The sequence below is a fragment of the Oncorhynchus keta genome, chromosome 14 (assembly GCF_023373465.1).
Source record: "Oncorhynchus keta strain PuntledgeMale-10-30-2019 chromosome 14, Oket_V2, whole genome shotgun sequence".
NCBI lineage: Eukaryota > Metazoa > Chordata > Actinopteri > Salmoniformes > Salmonidae > Oncorhynchus > Oncorhynchus keta.
Window position 1 is genome coordinate 25,801,789 of NC_068434.1, and position 22,268 is coordinate 25,824,056.

General features: G+C 45.0%; 2 protein-coding genes across 10 annotated transcripts in view; both read left to right on the forward strand.

Moving 5' to 3' along the window:
• The window catches only part of LOC118393082 (homeobox protein cut-like 2), a 133,055-nt gene extending 112,843 nt beyond the window's left edge, over nt 1-20,212 (forward strand). The window contains exons 5-22 of one of the 2 annotated variants that reach the window (XM_052461405.1): nt 1,492-1,632; nt 2,435-2,573; nt 2,813-2,889; nt 2,974-3,040; nt 8,787-8,835; nt 9,598-9,702; nt 9,933-10,124; nt 10,216-10,274; nt 10,375-10,423; nt 10,662-10,761; nt 11,095-11,736; nt 12,311-12,427; nt 12,602-13,437; nt 13,983-14,148; nt 14,322-14,618; nt 14,853-15,041; nt 15,248-15,524; nt 15,687-20,212. In XM_052461405.1, coding sequence (XP_052317365.1) covers nt 1,492-1,632; nt 2,435-2,573; nt 2,813-2,889; nt 2,974-3,040; nt 8,787-8,835; nt 9,598-9,702; nt 9,933-10,124; nt 10,216-10,274; nt 10,375-10,423; nt 10,662-10,761; nt 11,095-11,736; nt 12,311-12,427; nt 12,602-13,437; nt 13,983-14,148; nt 14,322-14,618; nt 14,853-15,041; nt 15,248-15,524; nt 15,687-16,506 — 4,322 coding nt within the window. In that variant the 3' untranslated portion in view covers nt 16,507-20,212. The remainder of the gene's footprint in view (nt 1-1,491; nt 1,633-2,434; nt 2,574-2,812; nt 2,890-2,973; nt 3,041-8,786; nt 8,836-9,597; nt 9,703-9,932; nt 10,125-10,215; nt 10,275-10,374; nt 10,424-10,661; nt 10,762-11,094; nt 11,737-12,310; nt 12,428-12,601; nt 13,438-13,982; nt 14,149-14,321; nt 14,619-14,852; nt 15,042-15,247; nt 15,525-15,686) is intronic. The other variant, XM_052461406.1, reaches the window with a different exon arrangement.
• Nucleotides 20,213-20,796: 584 nt separating this feature from the next.
• The window catches only part of LOC118393083 (myotubularin-related protein 3-like), a 34,923-nt gene continuing 33,451 nt past the window's right edge, over nt 20,797-22,268 (forward strand). For all 8 annotated transcript variants that reach the window (XR_008063890.1, XM_035785352.2, XM_035785358.2 and 5 more), the window contains exon 1: nt 20,797-20,980. The gene's annotated coding sequence lies outside the window, so the exon portion shown is untranslated. The remainder of the gene's footprint in view (nt 20,981-22,268) is intronic.

Consider the following 22,268-nt stretch of genomic DNA (forward strand, 5'->3'; position numbering starts at 1 on the left):
CCATCCGGCCAGGTCTCTGACCTCCCTATAGGCTGTCTCGTCGTTGTCGGTGATCAGGCTGTTGTCCACTGTTGTCGTCTGCAAACTTAATGATGGTGTTGGAGTCGTGCCTGGCCATGCAGTCGTGGGTGAACAGGGAGTACAGGAGGGGACTGAGCATGCACCCCTGAGGGGCTCCAGTGTTGAGGATCAGCGTGGCAGATGTGTTGCTACCTACCCTCACCACCTGGGGGTGGCCCGTCAGGAAGTCCAGGATCCAGTGGCAGAGAGAGGTGTTTAGTCCCAGGATCCTTAGCTTAGTGATGTGCTTTGAGGGTACTATGGTTTTGAACGCTGAGCTGTAGTCAATGAATAGCATTCTCACATAACTGTTCCTTTTGTCCAGGTGGGAGAGGGCATTGTGGAGTGCAATAGAGATTGTGTCATCTGTGGATCTGTTTGGGCGGTATGCAAATTGGAGTGGGTCTAGGGTTTCTGGGATAATGGTGTTGATGTGAGCCATTACCAACATTTCAAAGCACTTCATGGCTACGGACGTGAGTGCTACGGGTCTGTAGTCATAACCACAACACAATAATACCAAGCGTCACGTCTGGAGGAAACCTGGCACCATCTCTACGGTGAAGCATGGTGGTGGCAGCATCATGTTGTGGGGATGTTTTTCAGAGGCAGGCACTGGGAGACTAGTCAGGATTGTGGGAACGGACCTCGGACTGGGATGAAGGTTCACCTTCCAACAGGACAACAAACCGAAGCACACAGCCAAGACTACGCAGAAGTGGCTTTGGGACAAGTCTCAATGTCCTTCCATGGCCCAGGCAGACTTGAACCCGATCGATCGAACATCCCTGGAAAGACCTGAAAATAGCTGTACAGCAATGCTACCCATCCAACCTGACAACTTGATAGGATAATGGGACAAACTCCCTAAGTAAAGGTGTGCCAAGCTTATAGCATCATACTTAAGAAGACCTGAGGCTGTAATCTCTGCCAAAGGTTCTTCAACAAAGTACTGAGTAACGGGTCTGAATACTTATGTAAATGTAATATTTCCATTTTTTTATTTGTAATATATTTGCAACAATTTCTAAAAACCTGTTTTTGCTTTGTCATTATGGGGCATTGTGTGTATATTGAGGAAAAAACAACAACATTATTTTAAAAATAAGGTTGTAACTTAACAAAATGTGGAAAAAGTAAATGGGTCTGAGTACTTTCCGAATGCACTGTACAAGCTTTTGAATTCTCTTTATTTGTGAGTGGCTGTTTTGTGTGGAATGGTTCATAGAATAATAGCAAATTCCTCTCCATCGTGTGGTCCTTCTGTAGCTCAGTTGGTAGAGCATGGCGCTTGTAACGCCAGGGTAGTGGGTTCGATTCCCGGGACCACCCATACGTAGAATGTATGCACACATGACTGTAAGTCGCTTTGGATAAAAGCGTCTGCTAAATGGCATATATTATTATTATTATTATTATTTTTGCTCTCAGACCCAGCTCCTGTGCTGGAGGCCACACACACTCTGGAGGAGAGGCTGCAGCAGCTGCAGAGTTCGGCCCCAGACAGTGAGGCCCTGGTCAGGGAGGTCAGCAGGCACTGGAGGAGACACCTGGAGTGCCTTAACAAGCCAGGTCAGTGCCATTGCCACAGCACTCACCCCAGAATGGGCACAGGCCCAGTTCACTGCTGCTTGTGTGTTCAAAGTTGTAAAGTATTTATTTTCAGATAAAACCATATAGAAAGTGATTTTGTTGTGCAAAAACACACTATAAGCCACACAAGCAGGGCAGTAAAACAGAAATGATTTTAAAATGGTTTTGTTCTGAACAGATTTTTTTAAATGTTCGTTTCACTGTTCCCCGACATCTTACCTTTTTGTTATTAATAAATCCAATGTGAAACGTAATAACTATAGTATCCTTAACTCGCATTGAAAAAGTGAATCCATTCTTCTCTTATTCAAAATCTCTCTCTAATTTCTGAATCACGCTAGTCAATAGGCTATAGTAGACTATGCTTTGGCGGAGCAGGTAGTCTACACACACACTGGCAAAGATTTTCAGCTGACAGGCAGACACTTGAATACGTTTCTGAGTGACAGAGTGAGGGATTTGCATAGGTGCTCTGTTGCGTATTATTTGTTGTGTGACTGGGAAAAAAATCACGTTTGTAAAAAATAACATTATTAACCTGTTCCCATGCTTTTAAAATAACGGTTCTGTTCCAGAAGGGTATCGATCACTTTTGTTCCTGATTCTGGTCCTTGAAAAATTGTGTTATTTTCCGGTTTTCTGTTCTGTTCCCTGAATCGTTTCCAACCCAAGTGCACAAGGATGTCTCTGTTCCATGCACTCTCTCTGTGGCCCCTCACTTCAGATGACTACAGCTCTCATCTGTACTCCTCTCCCTCTCCTATCCTTCTCTTCTCCACAGACGACACAGAGGACAGCCCAGCAGCAGCATCAGGAGCTGTGGAGGCATCGAGCCGCACCGCCTGTGTGATGACTCCCAAAAGCAAACAGGCCTTCAGGGCCACATGCTCACCTCAGCAGATCCAGAGTCAGACAGAGGGGTGAGAAACACAGGCCTGGTCCTCGCCTCCTTCACACCCCTGTGTATAATATCCTCTGTGTATAATAACCCCTGTGTATGATGTGTATAATACAGACTCAAATTAGAACAGCCCTCATCAGTCATACTGTACAAAGAAAATAGACCTAGATGTAAACAGAATGAAATGCAGTATTGTGTGCGGTATTCCTGAGAGTCTATGAAAGTTTGGTCATCTTAGACATTGTGTCTTCCTCATAGGAAGGCCGAAGACGCAGATACCACTCTGGCCGACAGACTGGGTGAGGCCGAGGAGAGGATCAAAGTGCTGCGTTCATGTGAGTATTTTTGTCCGATGGTCCTTTCTGGACACTGTGAGGCGAAAGGACATCATGACTAATGGCCTTCCTTTATCTTTCTAGCTCTGAGCACAGCCCAGACAGACCTGCTGGACCTGCGGTGTAAATACGACCAGGAGAAGGCCAACAAGTAAGAGCCTGGCTGTCTCTCTACTCTATGTCCATACAGTCCTCTCTGCTGCTTCTCTAACATGTCCATACAGTCCTCTCTGCTGCTTCTCTAACATGTCCATACTGTCGTCTGCTGCTTCTCTAACATGTCCATACTGTCCTCTGCTGCTTCTCTAACATGTCCATACTGTGTCCTCTGCTGCTTCTCTAACATGTCCATACTGTTCTCTCTGCTGCTTCTCTAACATGTCCGTACTGTCCTCTGCTGCTTCTCTAACATGTCCATACTGTGTCCTCTGCTGCTTCTCTAATATGTCCATACTGTGTCCTCTGCTGCTTCTCTAACATGTCCATACTGTGTCCTCTGCTGCTTCTCTAACATGTCCATACTGTGTCCTCTGCTGCTTCTCTAACATGCCCATACTGTCCTCTCTGCTGCTTCTCTAACATGTCCATACTGTCCTCTCTGCTGCTTCTCTAACATGTCCATACTGTCCTCTCTGCTGCTTCTCTAACATGTCCATACTGTCCTCTCTGCTGCTTCTCTAACATGTCCATACTGTGTCCTCTGCTGCTTCTCTAATATGTCCATACTGTCCTCTGCTGCTTCTCTAACATGTCCATACTGTCCTCTCTGCTGCTTCTCTAACATGTCCATACTGTCCTCTCTGCTGCTTCTCTAACATGTCCATACTGTCCTTTCTGCTGCTTCTCTAACATGTCCATACTGTCCTCTCTGCTGCTTCTCTAACATGTCCATACTGTCCTCTCTGCTGCTTCTCTAACATGTCCATACTGTCCTCTGCTGCTTCTCTAACATGTCCATACTGTCCTCTGCTGCTTCTCTAACATGTCCATACTGTCCTCTCTGCTGCTTCTCTAACATGTCCATACTGTCCTCTCTGCTGCTTCTCTAACATGTCCATACTGTCCTCTCTGCTGCTTCTCTAACATGTCCATACTGTCCTCTCTGCTGCTTCTCTAACATGTCCATACTGTCCTCTGCTGCTTCTCTAACATGTCCATACTGTGTCCTCTGCTGCTTCTCTAACATGTCCATACTGTGTCCTCTGCTGCTTCTCTAACATGTCCATACTGTGTCCTCTGCTGCTTCTCTAACATGTCCATACTGTGTCCTCTGCTGCTTCTCTAACATGCCCATACTGTCCTCTCTGCTGCTTCTCTAACATGTCCATACTGTCCTCTGCTGCTTCTCTAACATGTCCATACTGTCCTCTCTGCTGCTTCTCTAACATGTCCATACTGTCCTCTCTGCTGCTTCTCTAACATGTCCATACTGTCCTCTCTGCTGCTTCTCTAACATGTCCATACTGTCCTCTCTGCTGCTTCTCTAACATGTCCATACTGTCCTCTCTGCTGCTTCTCTAACATGTCCATACTGTCCTCTGCTGCTTCTCTAACATGTCCATACTGTCCTCTCTGCTGCTTCTCTAACATGTCCATACTGTCCTCTCTGCTGCTTCTCTAACATGTCCATACTGTCCTCTCTGCTGCTTCTCTAACATGTCCATACTGTCCCCTCTGCTGCTTCTCTAACATGTCCATACTGTCCCCTCTGCTGCTTCTCTAACATGTCCATACTGTCCTCTGGTGCTTCTCTAACATGCCCATACTGTCCTCTGCTGCTTCTCTAACATGTCCATACTGTCCTCTCTGCTGCTTCTCTAACATGTCCATACTGTCCTCTGCTGCTTCTCTAACATGTCCATACTGTGTCCTCTGCTGCTTCTCTAACATGTCCATACTGTGTCCTCTGTTGCTTCTCTAACATGTCCATACTGTCCTCTCTGCTGCTTCTCTAACATGTCCATACTGTCCTCTCTGCTGCTTCTCTAACATGTCCATACTGTCCTCTCTGCTGCTTCTCTAACATGTCCATACTGTCCTCTCTGCTGCTTCTCTAACATGTCCATACTGTCCTCTCTGCTGCTTCTCTAACATGTCCATACTGTCCTCTCTGCTGCTTCTCTAACATGTCCATACTGTCCTCTCTGCTGCTTCTCTAACATGTCCATACTGTCCTCTCTGCTGCTTCTCTAACATGTCCATACTGTCCCCTCTGCTGCTTCTCTAACATGTCCATACTGTCCTCTCTGCTGCTTCTCTAACATGTCCATACTGTGTCCTCTGCTGCTTCTCTAACATGTCCATACTGTCCTCTGGTGCTTCTCTAACATGTCCATACTGTCCTCTCTGCTGCTTCTCTAACATGTCCATACTGTCCTCTCTGCTGCTTCTCTAACATGTCCATACTGTCCTCTCTGCTGCTTCTCTAACATGTCCATACTGTCCTCTCTGCTGCTTCTCTAACATGTCCATACAGTCCTCTGGTGCTTCTCTAACATGTCCATACTGTCCTCTGCTGCTTCTCTAACATGTCCATACTGTCCTCTGGTGCTTCTCTAACATGTCCATACTGTCCTCTGCTGCTTCTCTAACATGTCCATACTGTCCTCTGCTGCTTCTCTAACATGTCCATACTGTCCTCTGCTGCTTCTCTAACATGTCCACACTGTCCTCTGGTGCTTCTCTAACATGTCCACACTGTCCTCTGGTGCTTCTCTAACATGTCCATACTGTCCTCTGCTGCTTCTCTAACATGTCCATACTGTCCTCTCTGCTGCTTCTCTAACATGTCCATACAGTCCTCTGGTGTTTCTATAACATGTCCATAATGTCCTCAGCTGCTTCCCTAACATGTCCATACTGTCCTCTCTGCTGCTTCTCTAACATGTCCATACTGTCCTCTGGTGCTTCTCTAACATGTCCATACTGTCCTCTGCTGCTTCTCTAACATGTCCATACTGTCCTCTCTGCTGCTTCTCTAACATGTCCATACTGTCCTCTCTGCTGCTTCTCTAACATGTCCATACTGTCCTCTCTGCTGCTTCTCTAACATGTCCATACTGTCCTCTCTGCTGCTTCTCTAACATGTCCATACTGTCCTCTGATGCTTCTCTAACATGTCCATACTGTCCTCTCTGATGCTTCTCTAACATGTCCATACTGTCCTCTGCTGCTTCTCTAACATGTCCATACTGTCCTCTCTGCTGCTTCTCTAACATGTCCATTGCAATCCTTCACTTTTCTCATGGTCTATCCATCTACACTACTGCATGTCCCTACTCAGCCCACCTATGCATAAATCAAATCAAATCAAATTTTATTTGTCACATACACATGGTTAGCAGATGTTAAAATGCGAGTGTAGCGAAATGCTTGTGCTTCTAGTTCCGACAATGCAGTGATAACCAACAAGTAATCTAACTAACAATTCCAAAACTACTGTCTTATACACAGTGTAAGGGGATAAGGAATATGTACATAAGGATATATGAATGAGTGATGGTACAGAGCAGCATACAGTAGATGGTATCGAGTACAGTATATACATATGAGATGAGTGTGTAGACAAAGTAAACAAAGTGGCATAGTTAAAGTGGCTAGTGATACATGTGTTACATAAGGATGCAGTCGATGATGTAGAGTACAGTATATACATATGCATATGAGATGAATAATGTAGGGTAAGTAACATTATATAAGGTAGCATTGTTTAAAGTGGCTAGTGATATATTTACATAATTCCCATCAATTCCCATTATTAAAATGGCTGGAGTTGGGTCAGTGTCAATGACAGTGTGTTGGCAGCAGCCACTATGCTCAGCCTTCTCTCTTTAGCCATGCTTGCTCTACCCGAATCAACACATGGTCACTCCCCCACTGTAATGTACTGTACCCATATTCAGTCTGAACCCTTAGAATGCCATTGTAAAAACAGACCTAGGTTGCATCTGAAATGGCACCCTATTTCCTTATAGTTCACTACTTTTGCCCAGAGCCCTAGGCAGGTAGTGCACATTATAGGGCAGGGTTCCCCAACTGGCATCCCACAGGTGTTTTTATTATTTATACCAGGAAATGAGCTCTAGGTGATTTTAGGTTTGAAGAGACATGATTATACAAATGTAAGCAAGGTTTGAAATTATTATGTTTTTCAAATATGATATCTGTTTGGGCTTCTTGCGGTCAATTTGTAGTGTACGAATTATTTACAAATTGTTCTGCCCCCCACGACCATCCGCTTAAGAAAAACAATCGTCCCTCTACTGAATGTAGTTGATGATCCCTGATATAGGGAACCATTTTGGACGTTACCGTGGTGTGACTCACCGACTAATGCAGGTCTATGGATGGGAGACTCTGTGTTGGCCTCCTCTGTCTGCAGCCAGAGCCTCAAGAAGGATGGCTCCATTTAAATATTGCTCCAGAAATATTCTACCTTGTCCTGGATCTGTGAGCGCTATGCATCCAGCTCAACAGTTGAAATGAATCTGAAGTTGTATGAAGGATGTCGATACACATTAAAAGTAAACAATCCTTTGTTTGCGTAGTGCTGCGGACAGAGCACAGTGAGCCGGTGCTAATGGATTTTCTCCCAGACTTAATCCATGGTGCAATTGAACTGGAGTTTCCAGACCCACCGCCATCCATTCTGCTGGATTTGAAACATTTTCCATTTGACTCCCCTCTCATGTTCAGCAGCTGTTCACAGTGACAGCTCTTTAGCTCCCTGTGAGGAAGAGGAAGGATGGTTGTGTGTTGGTGCTTGGGCCACCGGGCCAGTGCTTCATTTGTGAATGGCTGGGTTTGTAGTTAATGAATAGGTAATGAGTTATACATCCTATAGGGGTTGACATATGAGTGGGTGTTGTCCTCAACTGACTGCAGTAGTCTAATAGGAATACTAAATACACAACCCCCTGGCCCATAATCACCACTATATCTCTTTCAGGACTCATCCCCATGGCTCTGTGATTCCAACTTTACCTCTTCTTACTCTCACTGACTTTTTCCTTGGTGTTGATAATTAGGGTAATTTGGCTACTTTGGCTGATTTTGAGTATCTGAACAGGTAATCAATATAAAGCATTTTTCCATGCTGCACAAGTTCATTAAATCTATGTGACACCTCTCCTTTTTCTGTCAGTGTGGTCCCATCTATCATAGGCTTATTGGCGTGGCCTGGACACTGCCCAGAGTCCTATGAGTCTTGGACTGTACACCAGCACAACACTACTACTAATTAATATGGCTAAATATTGGGTGATTGGGCATTTTAAAGGTCTTGAATTTGGGGTTCTAACTGTTGTTAACCACACAAAATGTTGGAAAGCAATGCTTTGTGACTATTCAGAATGGGTGATGAGTTAAGTTGTTTGTGTCATTCATCTTCCTAAAGCAAGCCCATAATAACCAGCAGTGAGATGAAGGGCACTGTGGGGGCAGACGGAGGTGAGGAAGAACATGGTTGGTTTGAAAAGAGTTTGTTTGATAGTGAACAAGATCTCTGATTTCCTCTCAAAAACACATTTGGTGAAACGGAAAGGGGTTTCTTTGTCCTGAAAAATTCCAGAAATCTATGTGCATATTTTAATCAATCTCACAATCCTCATTAATTCATTTTTCTCCACCTTTTGAAAATCAAGTCCCATGTGTCTAAAAAGAAACTGTTGAACTTCAAACAAACCTCATGAATAATCTGGCTGAGCTGCTATTTAAATTAGACTTCTGATTGTTAGATGTATGGAGGCATGTTGGGATGCAATCTCCAAAGAACTCTGAGTCGGGGTCAGACAGGCAGTCCAGGGCGCTATGTGAGGACGGATGCTTTCTTGATGTTGTGTGAAGACTATGAGATGGCCCTCTCAGTAACCCACTGGCTGGTTCTGTGTGTGTTCCAGGGTAGAGGAGGTCAGCGTGATCATGATGAACCTTGAGACGGCGAACCAGGTGAGTGAGACCTGCCGTCCTGTAGGCAGCCCTCTGATTGAGATGCTCATTCGTTAAGGTAATCACTCCTGTAATCAAGCCTCCTGTTTTAATTAGACACCCTGCATCCTGCAGCCCCCATGCCGCCTCCTCCCCTGCCTCCCACTCCCTGAGCCCCTGTGATTAGAGACAGAAAAACCTGGCCCCCGTCTGTGGGTGCTCCACGGCACCACGGCAACACTCAGTAGAGGACAGGAGAGACTGCCGAGCGCGATTGATGTCGGAGTGCCATGAGCTGGGGCTCTTACTTACCTCATTGCCTTGATTGCTATCTTTCCTTCCTAGTGATTTCTCTTCTCTCTCTCTCTCTCTCTCTCTCTTTCTCCTGTTCCTCTATTTCCTTCTCGCTCTCTCTCTCGCTTGCTCGCTCTGTCATTTGCTCTCAATCCTACCCTCTTTCTCCGCCAGCAGCTCTTAGATAAATGTTCTCAAAATGAATCATTAATTAGCAGCCCGAGTGTGACAGAGCAGGTAAACAGTTTGGGAAGAAAGTGCGCTGACTAAACAGTCCTCTCAGCAAAATGGAGTGGTAGATGCACACTTCTGCTGGCGGGTGTTGTCTCAACCCCTCTCCTATTTATTTTTTTGCTGAGGGTCTGTCCTCAGATTTGTGTTTCTATTCTCTTCAGGACCAGTTCAGCTGTATATCTGCTGAGTGACTGACAGATTGGTTGTGTCAGTGTTTTGTTGTGTGAGTTGTTATTCTGTGATGTTTGGTTGTAGAAAGCGGAGATGGCCCAGAGACAGGTGGAAAGGCTAAAGGAGCAGCTGGCCAGTGCCCGGAGCACCACCCCAGGCAGCTATAATCCACCAGAGGGCACTAGTGGGGTAAAACAAGACCACATCCACTTCCTCTTTAGATCAATGTGTTCCTCGATTTCTTCCCCTTCAAATTCATTGACAGGGAGCCAAGTCAAGCTTCACGTCATGGATCTTTTAAGTGTGGGAATTCTGGATGGCAGAATATTAGAATTTTCACCTTTTCATGAACTTACCCTGCAGCGTCTTTTACTCTCTTTGACTTTCTTTCTCTCACACCCTGCCTTTCTTCCCCTTAGGAGAGGGATGAGAAAGGTGGCGTGTTGTCATCCAAGTTGGAGGCTAAGCTGATTGCTAAAGACCGTGAGATCCTCAGGCTGTTGGAGAACGTACAGAGACTGCAGTTCTCACTACAGGAAGTCCAGGACACCTCAGCCAATCAGATCATATCGCTGGAACACCAGCTGGCCTATAAAACAGAAGCTATTGAGGTATGTTCTATTGCACACACTCAAATGGCAAGAGGTACCTTCTTGTTAGTGGAGTTTTGTGAAATATGCTTCCTCTCTTTGACTGTTTCAGAGATTAGAAACTAAACTGCAATCCCAGATGGACTATGACGAGATTAAAACAGATCTCAGGTGACCCACAGTGCTTGATAAGAGACTACTAAATGTTTTACACCGTCTTATATACAGGAACACTATAACATTCATACTGTTTTTTTTCTCCCTCTTGTAGTATCCTGAAGGTAATGAAGTTGGCCTCAGCGAATGGTAGCTCATCCCAGGTGAGATATTTACTAACGGTCTGCTGTGTATTGCGTTGTTGTTCATAGCCCAGTATTAAACAGAGTAGTTTGTTTCAAAATATACTTTTGTTTTCCTCTTAATGTTCCACTGCGGTCAAGGAAGGAAAAGTACAGCAGGGCCATCGAATGCCTTAGTGAGCAGCATCCATTGTAAAGATATCTACAGCCACTATAATTGATACATCGGTTAACAGCCTGTGTGTGTATGTGTCACCAGGAATCTGCCAAGGCTGCAGAGGCTCTTTTGCTGGACAAAGAGGCCTTTCTTCCCTCTCACAAATACCTGATGGATAAGGCCAGAGTCTTACACAACAATGGTGAGGCAACAGTGTCTATGGCCACGTTCGAGAGCATCAAAACCGTGATGTATCATGGGTAAATTGTGACTGACTGATCTACAAAATCATATGCAGTAGTTATTTTTGATGCAAAGGTTATTTGTAGATCAGGGAGTCAGTCTCGACTCGCCTTCCAAGTCAGCTGGTATGTATTTGACATCTAATTATAGTTCTTGAAAGCTGTTTTGTAGTTTATAGACCCGAGACTACACAGTGTATGTAAGCTTCACGTAGTGTCTGTGTTGGTTCTATGCAGCTTTAACCCCAGTGGCTGTGAAAGTGCTGTCAAACTGAGTGTGTCTGTGTCTACAGATGAGGACCAATCGGAGGAGTCAGGCAGAGAGGGGGGCAGGCCCACAGGGTCCTTCTTCTCAGTCTCCCAGGTGGATGTGCGTACCTCGGCCAGCCCTGGTCCTCCCACCATGGAAGTCTCCTCCTCTAGCTACGACCTCCCCCGCCCCTTTTCTGTGTCCCCCTGCTCAGGGGGCAGGCTGTCTGTGGACCACGTCCTCCACAAGCAGCTTCTCTGCTCCCCACTTTTCAAGAAGGAAGCCGGCAGCCCCATCATGGCCTTCCCCACCGTCCTGTACGCAGCCAAAGCCGCCCTAATGTCAACCAATCAGGGACCTGCAGGAACTGGGGGCATTGAGGCTGGCCTGCCCAGCGACCAATCAGAGAGTGGGAGCTCCACTGCAGGCGATGATGACCAGTTGGAGACAGCAGATATTGCCTTCCAGATCAAAGAGCAGCTGCTGAAGCACAACATTGGCCAGCGTGTGTTTGGTCACTACGTGCTGGGCCTATCACAGGGCTCGGTCAGTGAGATCCTGGCCCGGCCCAAGCCCTGGAGGAAGCTGACAGTGAAAGGCAAGGAGCCCTTCATCAAGATGAAACAGTTCCTGTCTGATGAGCAGAACATTCTGGCCCTCAGAACCATCCAGGTCCGACAGAGAGGTGAGTGGACTGGACAGTGGTTATCCTGAACCACAGATATAACAGCAGATCACTGGGTGTGTCAGGAAATACTGGACATGATCACAGTGTCCAGCCATGAAAACTCACTTTCTAAACTGAAAGAATTGCAGGCATTCATTCAAAAGCATTTAATGTGCTAAAACGGAATGTTGTCTGCAGATTTATTGCGGTAGCAGTGATTTCATTTCAGGATTTTATTAGTGCTGAGGGATAGAGCAGCATTGCCCACTCGTCTCTCATGTGGTGTGTTTTGAAAGGCTGGTGGTGTAGTTTCTGGACCTCTCTGCGGTTCAACCTTTTAATCTCATTGGCCTGCGCCTCAAACTTCTTCATGGCTTCCTCTCCCATGTTTGTTGTGTTACTTTTAAACTTTGTTTTCTCCCCAGATTTCAGAGCTTTTGAAAGTTGAACTTGCCGTATACTGCAACCTCAGATGCCAAGATCTCAAAGGCAGCCATTGATCTACCAGTCAAAAGCAACGCCTTGTAACTGCTCTCTGATCAGCCATCCCACTCACCCCCTTTCTCTCTCTCTGTTACCCTCTCTGTGGCAGGGAGCATCACTCCTCGCATCCGAACTCCTGAAACTGGGTCAGACGACGCCATCAAGAATATCTTGGAGCAGGCCAAGAAGGAGATCCAGTCCCAGAGAGGAGATGGGTCTGGAACAGGTTATACATCTACTCTTTATTCAACTGTGCTCGGTCAGGTGACATTTCGATTATCATTATTTTGGTGTATACATTTTGACAGCAATTGGTTTTGATGGCAGTTTAAGTTTTTGAAGTTGGTGTGGAGTATGTATTCATAGAGGTGTGTTGTGACTCTGTGTGTGCGCTCTGCAGGTGACATTAAGTCGTCCCTGGGCAGCCCCTCGGGCAGGAGCAGTAACGGGGCAGACAGCAGCTCAGACGACACCATCAAGAACATCCTGGAGCAGGCCAGGAGGGAGATGCAGGCGCAGCAGCAGGCTCTGATGGAGATGGAGGTCTGTGGTAGGGCCTCTGCCACCAGCGCTGGGCCCCAAGTGAAGCGCCTGGGGCTCCCTGAGCCCTCCAAGGGCCTGCCCCTACCCACCTTCATCAAACAGGAGGAGGGGGGCACGGTGACTATGTGCATGGCCAACCCCATCAGCAGCCCCCAAACCCCCCTTAGTGTCCTCTCCCCTGCCGCCTTCGTTCAGAACATCATCCGTAAAGTCAAGTCAGAGATCGGCGAGGCAGGGACTTACTTCGACCAGCACTGGTCTGTGGAGCGGGGGCCCATAGGCATGGTGGGCGGCGTAGGGAGCGGCAGCTCTCAGCCCTTCACCTCAGTGTCTCCCTCCCTGTCCTCTTCCTCGTCCTCGGGCCCCTCGGCCCTTCCCCGGTTGGAGAACGGAGAGTGTCTGCCCAACAGTGAGGAGGCGTCTGCGGCCGAGGAGGACACTGGCTCGGGGATGATGCAGTCTGTGGAGGTGAAGATGGAGTCAGACGTGTCAGTGAGTGGAGAGTCAACTGGCCGTGGCATGGCCTACTACCCATCATATATCCCCCGCACCCTGAAGCCCACCGTGCCGCCCCTGACACCGGAGCAGTATGAGATGTACATGTATCGCGAGGTGGACACCATCGAACTCACCCGACAGGTCAAAGAGAAGCTGGCCAAGAATGGCATCTGTCAGAGGATCTTTGGTGAAAAGGTTTGTTCACTTTACTTTGCTGTACTAACTTCCTTACTTCGTCCTGATTTGTCTGTCCATGCTTCATCTAAAATGGTTTGCATTGTTTTTCTGTGACTCTTTTATGCCTTGTAGCATCATACAACTAAGTAATTAGCAAGGCTTCTTTTTAAGTAAAAGATGATTCCAGAGCAAAAGCTTTATTTAATTTTATAGATTGTGTGCTACCGCCCTCTAGTGGTTGTAGATATGCAACATTTAAAATAGTAATGTGGTGAAGTTACATTTACATTTACATTTAAGTCATTTAGCAGACGCTCTTATCCAGAGCGACTTACAAATTGGTGCATTCACCTTATGACAAGTTGATTTGCCAGTCACTATTTTGTCACATCTCAAACTGATTTTCATCTTGCAAAAGAGTGTATGAAATAGCCAAACTTTTCTCCCCAAGATCTTTATCACCTTGAGATTCATATTCACATTAGAAATAGCTGTTTACTATTTACTCCTGTTTACTCTATTTTACTTGCTGACTCTTATCCTGTTTCTGGTGTCCTCTCCAGGTGCTGGGTCTGTCTCAGGGCAGTGTGAGTGACATGCTGTCTCGGCCCAAACCCTGGAGCAAGCTGACCCAGAAAGGCAGGGAACCCTTTATCCGCATGCAGCTGTGGCTGCTGGATCAGCTGGGACAAGGACTCAACCAGCTCCCCAGCCAGAGCCTCTCTCAAGGTGGGCCACTCCATATCACATTGCAACATGGACACATTTATTTAATAGAAGTAATAGTTTGTATACATTTAAGTTCTGGTCAATCAGTTGAATGGAGAAGGTCTCTTTGCTTCTTTATCTGTTTCTCTAACTGATTATATTACTCTCTGATGTTTTGTGACTTCCGCCCATAGATAAAAGCCCAGTGACGGCCCAGTCGTCGCCCTCCCCGCCCCCCAGCCCAGAGGAGATCCACTCCAGCCCGCTGGTGGAGCCCGTCAGCCTGACCCTGGAGAGCAGCAAGGAGAACCAGCAGCCCGAGGGCCTGGTGAACCCCCACCCAGAGGGAGGGAAGTCCACCCCCAGTCTGCTTTCCCTTCACCAGCCCCACACCCCGCTGGGCATCCAGGAGCTGGTGGCCATGTACCCAGAGTTGGACACATACGCTATCACCAAGAAAGTCAAGGAGGTACTGACAGACAACAACCTAGGTGAGTCTGTTGGTGTATCTGGATATGGGTTTTTAGAAATGAGTCTATGTTCTGGTGAGTTATTGATATGTGTTGTGGTTTGGTCTGACCACCTGACTAGGAAAAACTCTTATTCTTAGTTATGTCATGTGTCTACTAAGTCAGCAGTGTTTAAACAGATCTACTTTGTGTGCTCTGTTTGGGAAACGTGTTACGGTGTGTGTTTACACCTTTTTGTTTGTGTGCATGTTCTAGGCCAGCGGCTGTTTGGGGAGAGTATACTGGGCCTCACCCAGGGCTCAGTGTCAGACCTGCTCTCCAGGCCCAAGCCCTGGCATAAACTCAGCCTCAAAGGCAGGGAACCTTTTGTCCGCATGCAATTGTGGCTCAACGACCCGCACAATGTGGACAAGCTGAGGGACATGAAGAAAATGGAGAAGAAAGGTTGGTCTATTTACAGCATGGTATCTGGTGTTCTGTTATCAGGGTTAGCAGTATGTGTATTTGCTGTACCTGCTCATATACAGTAGAGCACTGAGTGTACCCATTGATGTATGTACAGCAGCTATACTGTGTGATGTATTGATTCATGTTATTCCGTGCGTCGTCATTGAATTCTCTAATTCTTTCTCTCTCTGTTGTCCTCCCAGCCTATCTGAAGCGGCGGTATGGACTGCTGAGTACCGGCTCAGATAGTGACTCTCCCAGCGCCAGCTCTGAGTGTGTGAGCCCGGCCCTGGTCTCCATAGATCTGTGTCCCTACAGCCAGGTGAAGAAGCCCAGGGTGGTGCTGGGGGCTGAGGAGAAGGATGCTCTGAGAAAGGCCTATCTCCTGGAGCCATACCCATCCCAGCACACCATTGAGATACTGGCCTCTCAGCTCAACCTCAAAACCAATACAGTCATCAACTGGTTTCACAACTATAGGTCAGACATTGCTTCAGATCCTCACCCCCAGAGGGACTAGAATAATGACATTTGATCAATATAGTACATGGAATTACTGACAGAATACTTGAATGCTTGTTTTGGATGAATGAAATGCACGACTCCTTCCAACTGTTTGTTTGATTGTTGTGTTTTTCTAAGCAGGTCCAGGATGCGACGGGAGGTCCTCATGGAGGGTCTCCAGGACAACGACATGGATGCAGAACACCACAGCTACTCTCCCTCGGCAACACAGAGCCCCACCTCAGACGGGGATGAGAGGGGGCTGCTGCACCCCACTGGACGCACCCCCCACCCCATCCTCCCCCTCAGCGCCAACACATCACTGCCTCATGTCAAACAGGAGGCCAGTGAGGGAGAGGAGGAGGAGAGGGAGGGCTTCAACGGACAGTCTAAGATCCAGTGTTTCTCTATGGGCGTCCAGTTCCCTCAGTTGAAAACGGAGCACGGGGACCTGATGGTTGGCTGCCAAGAGCCCCACCTGGCTCCACACTATATTCAGAGCCTGAGGCAGGAAGAAGGGATGAGTAGCCAGGCTCAGGGGCTCTTCCATGGGGAGCTCTCCCTAGATGGCCCCCAGAGAGCCAGCCAGTCCAGGCACGAGGGTGACAACTCCAGCAAGTCTTTTGTAGACCCAGTCAGTTTCAAGGCATCATCGGAGCCCTGTCGCAGCAGCCTAGAGGTCTCCCTCAACTCCCCCTCCGCTGCCTCCTCACCCGGCCTCATGATGTCCGTCTCCCCTGTCCCGTCTTCCTCTACACCCATCTCCCCATCCCTGCCCAACCCACCCACCACAAGCACCAACCACAGCCTGGACCCTAACTCCCTGCCTCCCATCCAGAGCCCCAAGCCCAACAAGAGTGTTCAGAGACGCACTGAGAAAATGGCCAACCTCAACAATATCATCCATAGGCTGGAAAGAGCAGCTAACCGGGAGGAGACCCTGGAGTGGGAGTTTTAGGCCCCTCCCTCCCTCCACATTTCCTCAGTCCTGCTGAATCGCACCGCACATGGGAGACTCTCAAAGAGAAGCTTCCTGAGCACATGGAGTGGAGCCTGGCTCCTCAACGCCTGTGCTCCCTGTCTGATCACACTAAATAAATAACCCTTTTCGGAAAACCGGGGGAACCAGAGCTAAACTCTTACAGAAAAATTCCCTTAGAGGACTTTTAGAAAAGAAAAAATATTTATAAATGTGTTAGGTTTTTTTGATAATGGATACTACTTTGAAATATATGTAACAGCACTAGCTGTTGTTTTACCTAATGGACTCTGACGTAAAGACTTTTGCAGCTATGGTGTCATGAAATGTACACTGAAGTTGTGTAGATTGCCACTGGGTGAGATTAAAAAAGACCCCTGTCTTAAGCCATCAAAAGCACTATAATTATTTAAAAAGAGACTGACCAAATTTGCTACCTTTTGAATAGCAATTTTTCAGATTTTGTCTGTAAGACGGGACTGTTTAAGTCAAGTACCGTGAAATTCTACTACTGACTGAGAGATAGTCCTTTAAGACTCTAAATATTCAACATCTTGTATGTACCTGGATTCAAGGTTGTATGTTTTGAAACATTTGTAAGAAACATATAAAGTGTGGTTGTACATGTTGTAGAATTGTCTGCAATAGCCTTCTGAACCAGATGTAGCATGGTACTTCACTGACCCTGTTATCCTCTATAGTTAGTCACCTGTGATATACTTGAGCAAAAATTTGTGAGGAAAAAAAAAACATCTGCAAAAAATAAGAAAGGAAATGTAGAATCTATTTAGTGTATTTTGTATTTATTTTTTATCATTGAGGTTTACTAGGCAGTAAATGAAACTCACTACACATGAGCACAGTTTACATGATTTATTTCAGACTGCTCTCGTCCTCTAAATCACTGGTTTCAGACTATAACGGGCCAATGCACACCTGGTTACCTCAGTTTTTGTTGATGCAGATCATGCCATGATTGCGTTGTCATTCACACTCATGACCTTCCAACCTTTGAATAAATGGATTAAGATATGTTTGAGTGATGTCTCAGACAACAATGGAACCTGATAATCTTCTAGTGAGGAGTCTCAGGCAAACATGAGCATTCTTTAAAGACCACATTGAGAACCCCTGCTCTTGGATTACAAAGGACAGCATGCTTCATCCTCTGCTCCCTTTCTCTCCATCCTAATTCTGTCCTTTCAGAGACTCATGCTGTTCCTCCTGCATTCATGTCGATCTTGTTCTTAGCTCAGTGGGCAAGCACAGTCTTGAGTCATTCAAACAACTCTGGTTTGATTACATGGTGGAAACATACTGTAGAAAGAGATAATGCACTATAGAGCACTGACAAGTCCCTCTGTTTGGCTCTGTCTGACTGGAATAACAATCTGAAAGCATGCCAATGAATCCTGATGGAAAGAACATGATACAGTGTGACCAACATTTGACTACATTGAATTCAGTTAGAATGTACATTCTATGACACAAAATGGAATTGATTGTCTCATTATCCTTGCCTCTGGCCACTACTGTATTGAATATATTAGTTTTGTCATGCTTGCAGTTCGTTATAATCTTCTGTATTTTCCTTCTGTTTTGTACTCAACCATTTGAATAGGTCTTCAATACCTTGTATGAACTACTTACAGCACTTAGTTTAAATAATTGTGAGGATTCAAGAAATGTAATTTTTAGTGTCCACAAGTGAGTCTTTGCCTTTACTGTATCGTTGAAATTGGTAGTAAACACTGTCTAACTAGTTCAGAGGATTTGGATTGTATATGTATAGATATATAAATATTACACATTTACTGAAAATTATATCTTATGTTCTTGAACAAAATGTGCTGCCTATATCGAAATATAGTGTACAGATTTATTAAAGGGATCATTCTTCCAAATTAGGGTAAGGAAACCAGTCTACGGACAAGGAAGGACAGTAATCCATGCTTTGGCTTTATTTCCCTTGGCACTGTTCCCAAATGTTAACCTTTTAGCATTTGTGGCACAAATCCCATTCAAGTCATGTTACCGATATTAGCATTTTCGCACATGTTCAAATCATCTATAAGCAGCAATTTCACTATAGTTGTGCACGTGACAACTTTTTGTTGAGCTTCACAATAAATTTGAGATATTTTCAGATAATTTGGACATGATGCCAGAAAAATGCTAAAAATAAATAAATCCCATCCAACAAACTAAACCAAAGCATAGATTGCAGCCGAACTTTGTCCGTAGACTGCTTACAGGGTAAGGAAACCAATATGTAATTTTGTTATTTGGGGGAACTATCCCTTTAACTAAAACCCATATGAGCCAGTTCTGGTCTGGAAAGCTTGCCCATGTTTTAGACCTTCTCTCAGGGTAGTCTTGCTTCTTAAAGCTTTACTGAACCAGTCGCTTTCATAACTGGTAAACACAATAATTAATGAATATAATAACAGAAGAAACCAGTAGACAGAATGGTTCTGCCATATGTTATATGGGATTATGGAAGTTTTAACTATGGGAATGCACATGGAAAACTAATGGTTGTTTTTTGAGAGAAATGGCAGGCTATTTTGTAGTCCATTGGTACAATGACAATGTTAGGTAATTTAATATAGTGTGTTTTTGTGAAGCAAACAGGGAGAGGTAAAAGTATAAAATTGCTAACATCCTGACAGAACTGACTCTTCCATACTTGCTGAGCAGATACAGTATGTGCTTGACACTTCAGAATGACACTGTATACCTCTAAGGATGAAATGGGGAATCTGGATATCCTATATTAATCTATGATGAACTGTCCTTTATTTTTACAACTCATTTTCTATATCAGTGATACTGTGTATGGGAGTACTTAGAAGTAACATTTCTTGTATGAGATCTCATCGTCTTACACAGAAGAATTGACAAATAAATGGCTGAAAATGGAATTGATTTACACAGACCCTTATGGACCTTTACATATTCACATAAACCTAATTTAACTGTTTGAATTTTGCATGCAATTTCATACTGATCACTTAAGGGGAATAGACTGTTTTGTATTATTGTTCTGGCGCATTGACATTGAATCAGCACTTATCCCTTTTTACACTGGTGAAACCATGCATGTTGCAATTGGCAATTTTTGTGACAGACACAATGTGTTATATATTCAACTGACTGAATTGACTCTTTGTAGTATTCACAAGACTGGTTTAGTAATGTGTGAATAAGATGGTGAATTGAATGAAAACCAGACTAAACAAAGTCCCTCTGAAATTTTCTATCCCAAATCCCGAAGTAAAAAGCAGACATTTAGAAATGACTTTTTATCCCATATCAATTAAGCCTCATGATTTTTCTGGCCTTGTTGATAGATTGTGATTTGATGGTCATGGACCTCTGTCACTAAAAGGTGTAAAGTGGTTGAGTACTTGGGTAAGCAAAGATGTGATTGTTTTACTGAATTACCTATGAGATTTGGGTTTGATCATAAAGGGATTCCAAATGTTGTTTAACAATATGCGTCACCTCTCCTGTCAAAATTATTGTAATTAAAAGCTGTTAATACAGATGAGGTGCTCAAAAGGCTAACATCTCATCTCATGTTTCAAGGCATTGGAAGCTGTTAAGGAATGGACAAAAATATACCAAGTGTCTTGGATTCACATATGTATGAAACCATCATCCAATACATTATTGAATAAGATCCTATGTGTGTTGTGTTTTTTGTTACCACTTTAGGCATCACAAATTGGTCTCAGTTTTTGGAGTGCGCACACACACAGGGAAAATATCATATTCTAATGTATTTTTTTCTGGCAGTAGTTATTGATGATAAATTAAAATCAATCAAATCAAAATTAGTGCTTCAGCTTGATCGTTTCTCAATGCTAAGTTGGTGTCAACATGCACAAAAGCATAGAAAAATAGGTCAATGCTGGCTTTCTACAATGACAAATTCTCTCTGGTGGCCTAGTATAAGTGTAGGCCTACGAAAAATGTATGTAACGTTAAGACAGATGTAAACAAAGATGGTAGAAATAGGTTTAAAAACGGTGTACTTTTCTTGGAAAAGTCTCAACCGAATCCTTGGGACGTCCCAACTGACGCTACCCAATTGAAGTTAACATTTAAAACGGTTAAGGTTATGATAGGTGTCAGGGCTTATGGTATGAACGTCCCAACGACACCGGATAGCGTAAAGCTTGCATTTATTTATTTGTTTACATGCTCATGTGATTCGTTTGCGTACCCATCCCCCACATTCAAATAAACGTGGTTACGTTGCGTACCACGTCACGTATAATATTGGGTTGGCGATTCGCAGCGATGGCGACTCGATTCTTATACGGGACGTATTGAAACTGGCCTCGGATATGACAAATGTATTTCCTAACGTGTAATTTATTGCAAACCCAGTGCACGGATCTTCAACTGGATCATTAACGTTTCTATTGTCATTGCTTTCTCTCTGGTGAGTCCGCCGGTTGTTTTCCTGCTTCGGTGTGTTTTGACAGAGGCCTCAGTTTTGGGGTCCGCCCTCATAACAACAACAAAAACAGTTCCAGAAAGAGCAAGCAATGGCCAGCTCTGACTACGATTACTAACTAACTGTAACTTTAGGACTGGAGGAAGCATAACTACGTCGTACCCAAACAGCAATATATTTATTTTGACCTGTCAAAGTCATAACGAGAAAATAGCATTCTCACAGCTTAACTAACTGACGTTAGCCGCTAACTAGCCATGTGATGTATATTGTTTCGATTGACTGGACTAGGCTAGCTCGCCGCTACTAGTTAGCAAACTGGCGTAACGTTAACGTGTGCTACGTTATAAGATGGCTCAAAGAGGAAACTACAACTACCCAATTTAGCCAGCTAACTAACGTGGTAAACTCCAATCGGGTACAAAATTGTCTGTATCAATTGTTGACAGTTAACATGAGAAACAGAGAATGGATATTTGGATAATTAGCCAGCCTGCTAACTAACGTTAACGTAGTTGGCTAATAAAACGTGTATGATTAGTCTCGCTAACTAATATTAACCTTGAGTTAGCTAGTTATCCAATAATACTTGAAATTGCTATTTTTCTATTGCACGTCGCGAATCGGCCTTTAACATGCATTACATGACCAAAAGTATGTGCACACCTGCTCGTTGAACATCTCATTCCAAAATCATGAGCATTAATATGGAGTTGGTTCACCCCTTTGCTGCTATGACATCCTCCACTCTTCTGGAAATGCTTTCCACTAGGCGCTGGAACATTGCTGTGGGCACTTGCTTCCATTGAGGTTGCGCACTGATGTTGGGTGATTTAGCCCCGGCTCGCAGTCGGTGTAACAATTCATCCCAAATGTGTTTGATGGTGTTGAGGGCAGGGCTCTGTGGAGGCCAGTCAAGTTCTTCCACACCGATCTCAACAAACCATTTCTGTATGGACCTCACTTTCTGCATGGGAGCATTGTCATGCTGAATCAGGAAAGGGCTTTCCCCAAAGTTGGAAGCACAAAATCATCTAGAATGTTGTTGTATGCTGTAGCATTAAGATTTCCCTTCACTGGAACTAAGGGGCCTAACCTGAACCATGAAAAACAGCCCCAGACCATTATTCCTCCTCGACCAAACCAAACTATGCATTCGGGCAGGTAGCATTCTCCTGGCATCCGCCAAACCCACATTCGTCCGTCGGACTGCCAGATGGGGAAGCGTGATTCATCACTCCAGAGAACGCGTTTCCACTGCTCCAGTGTCCAA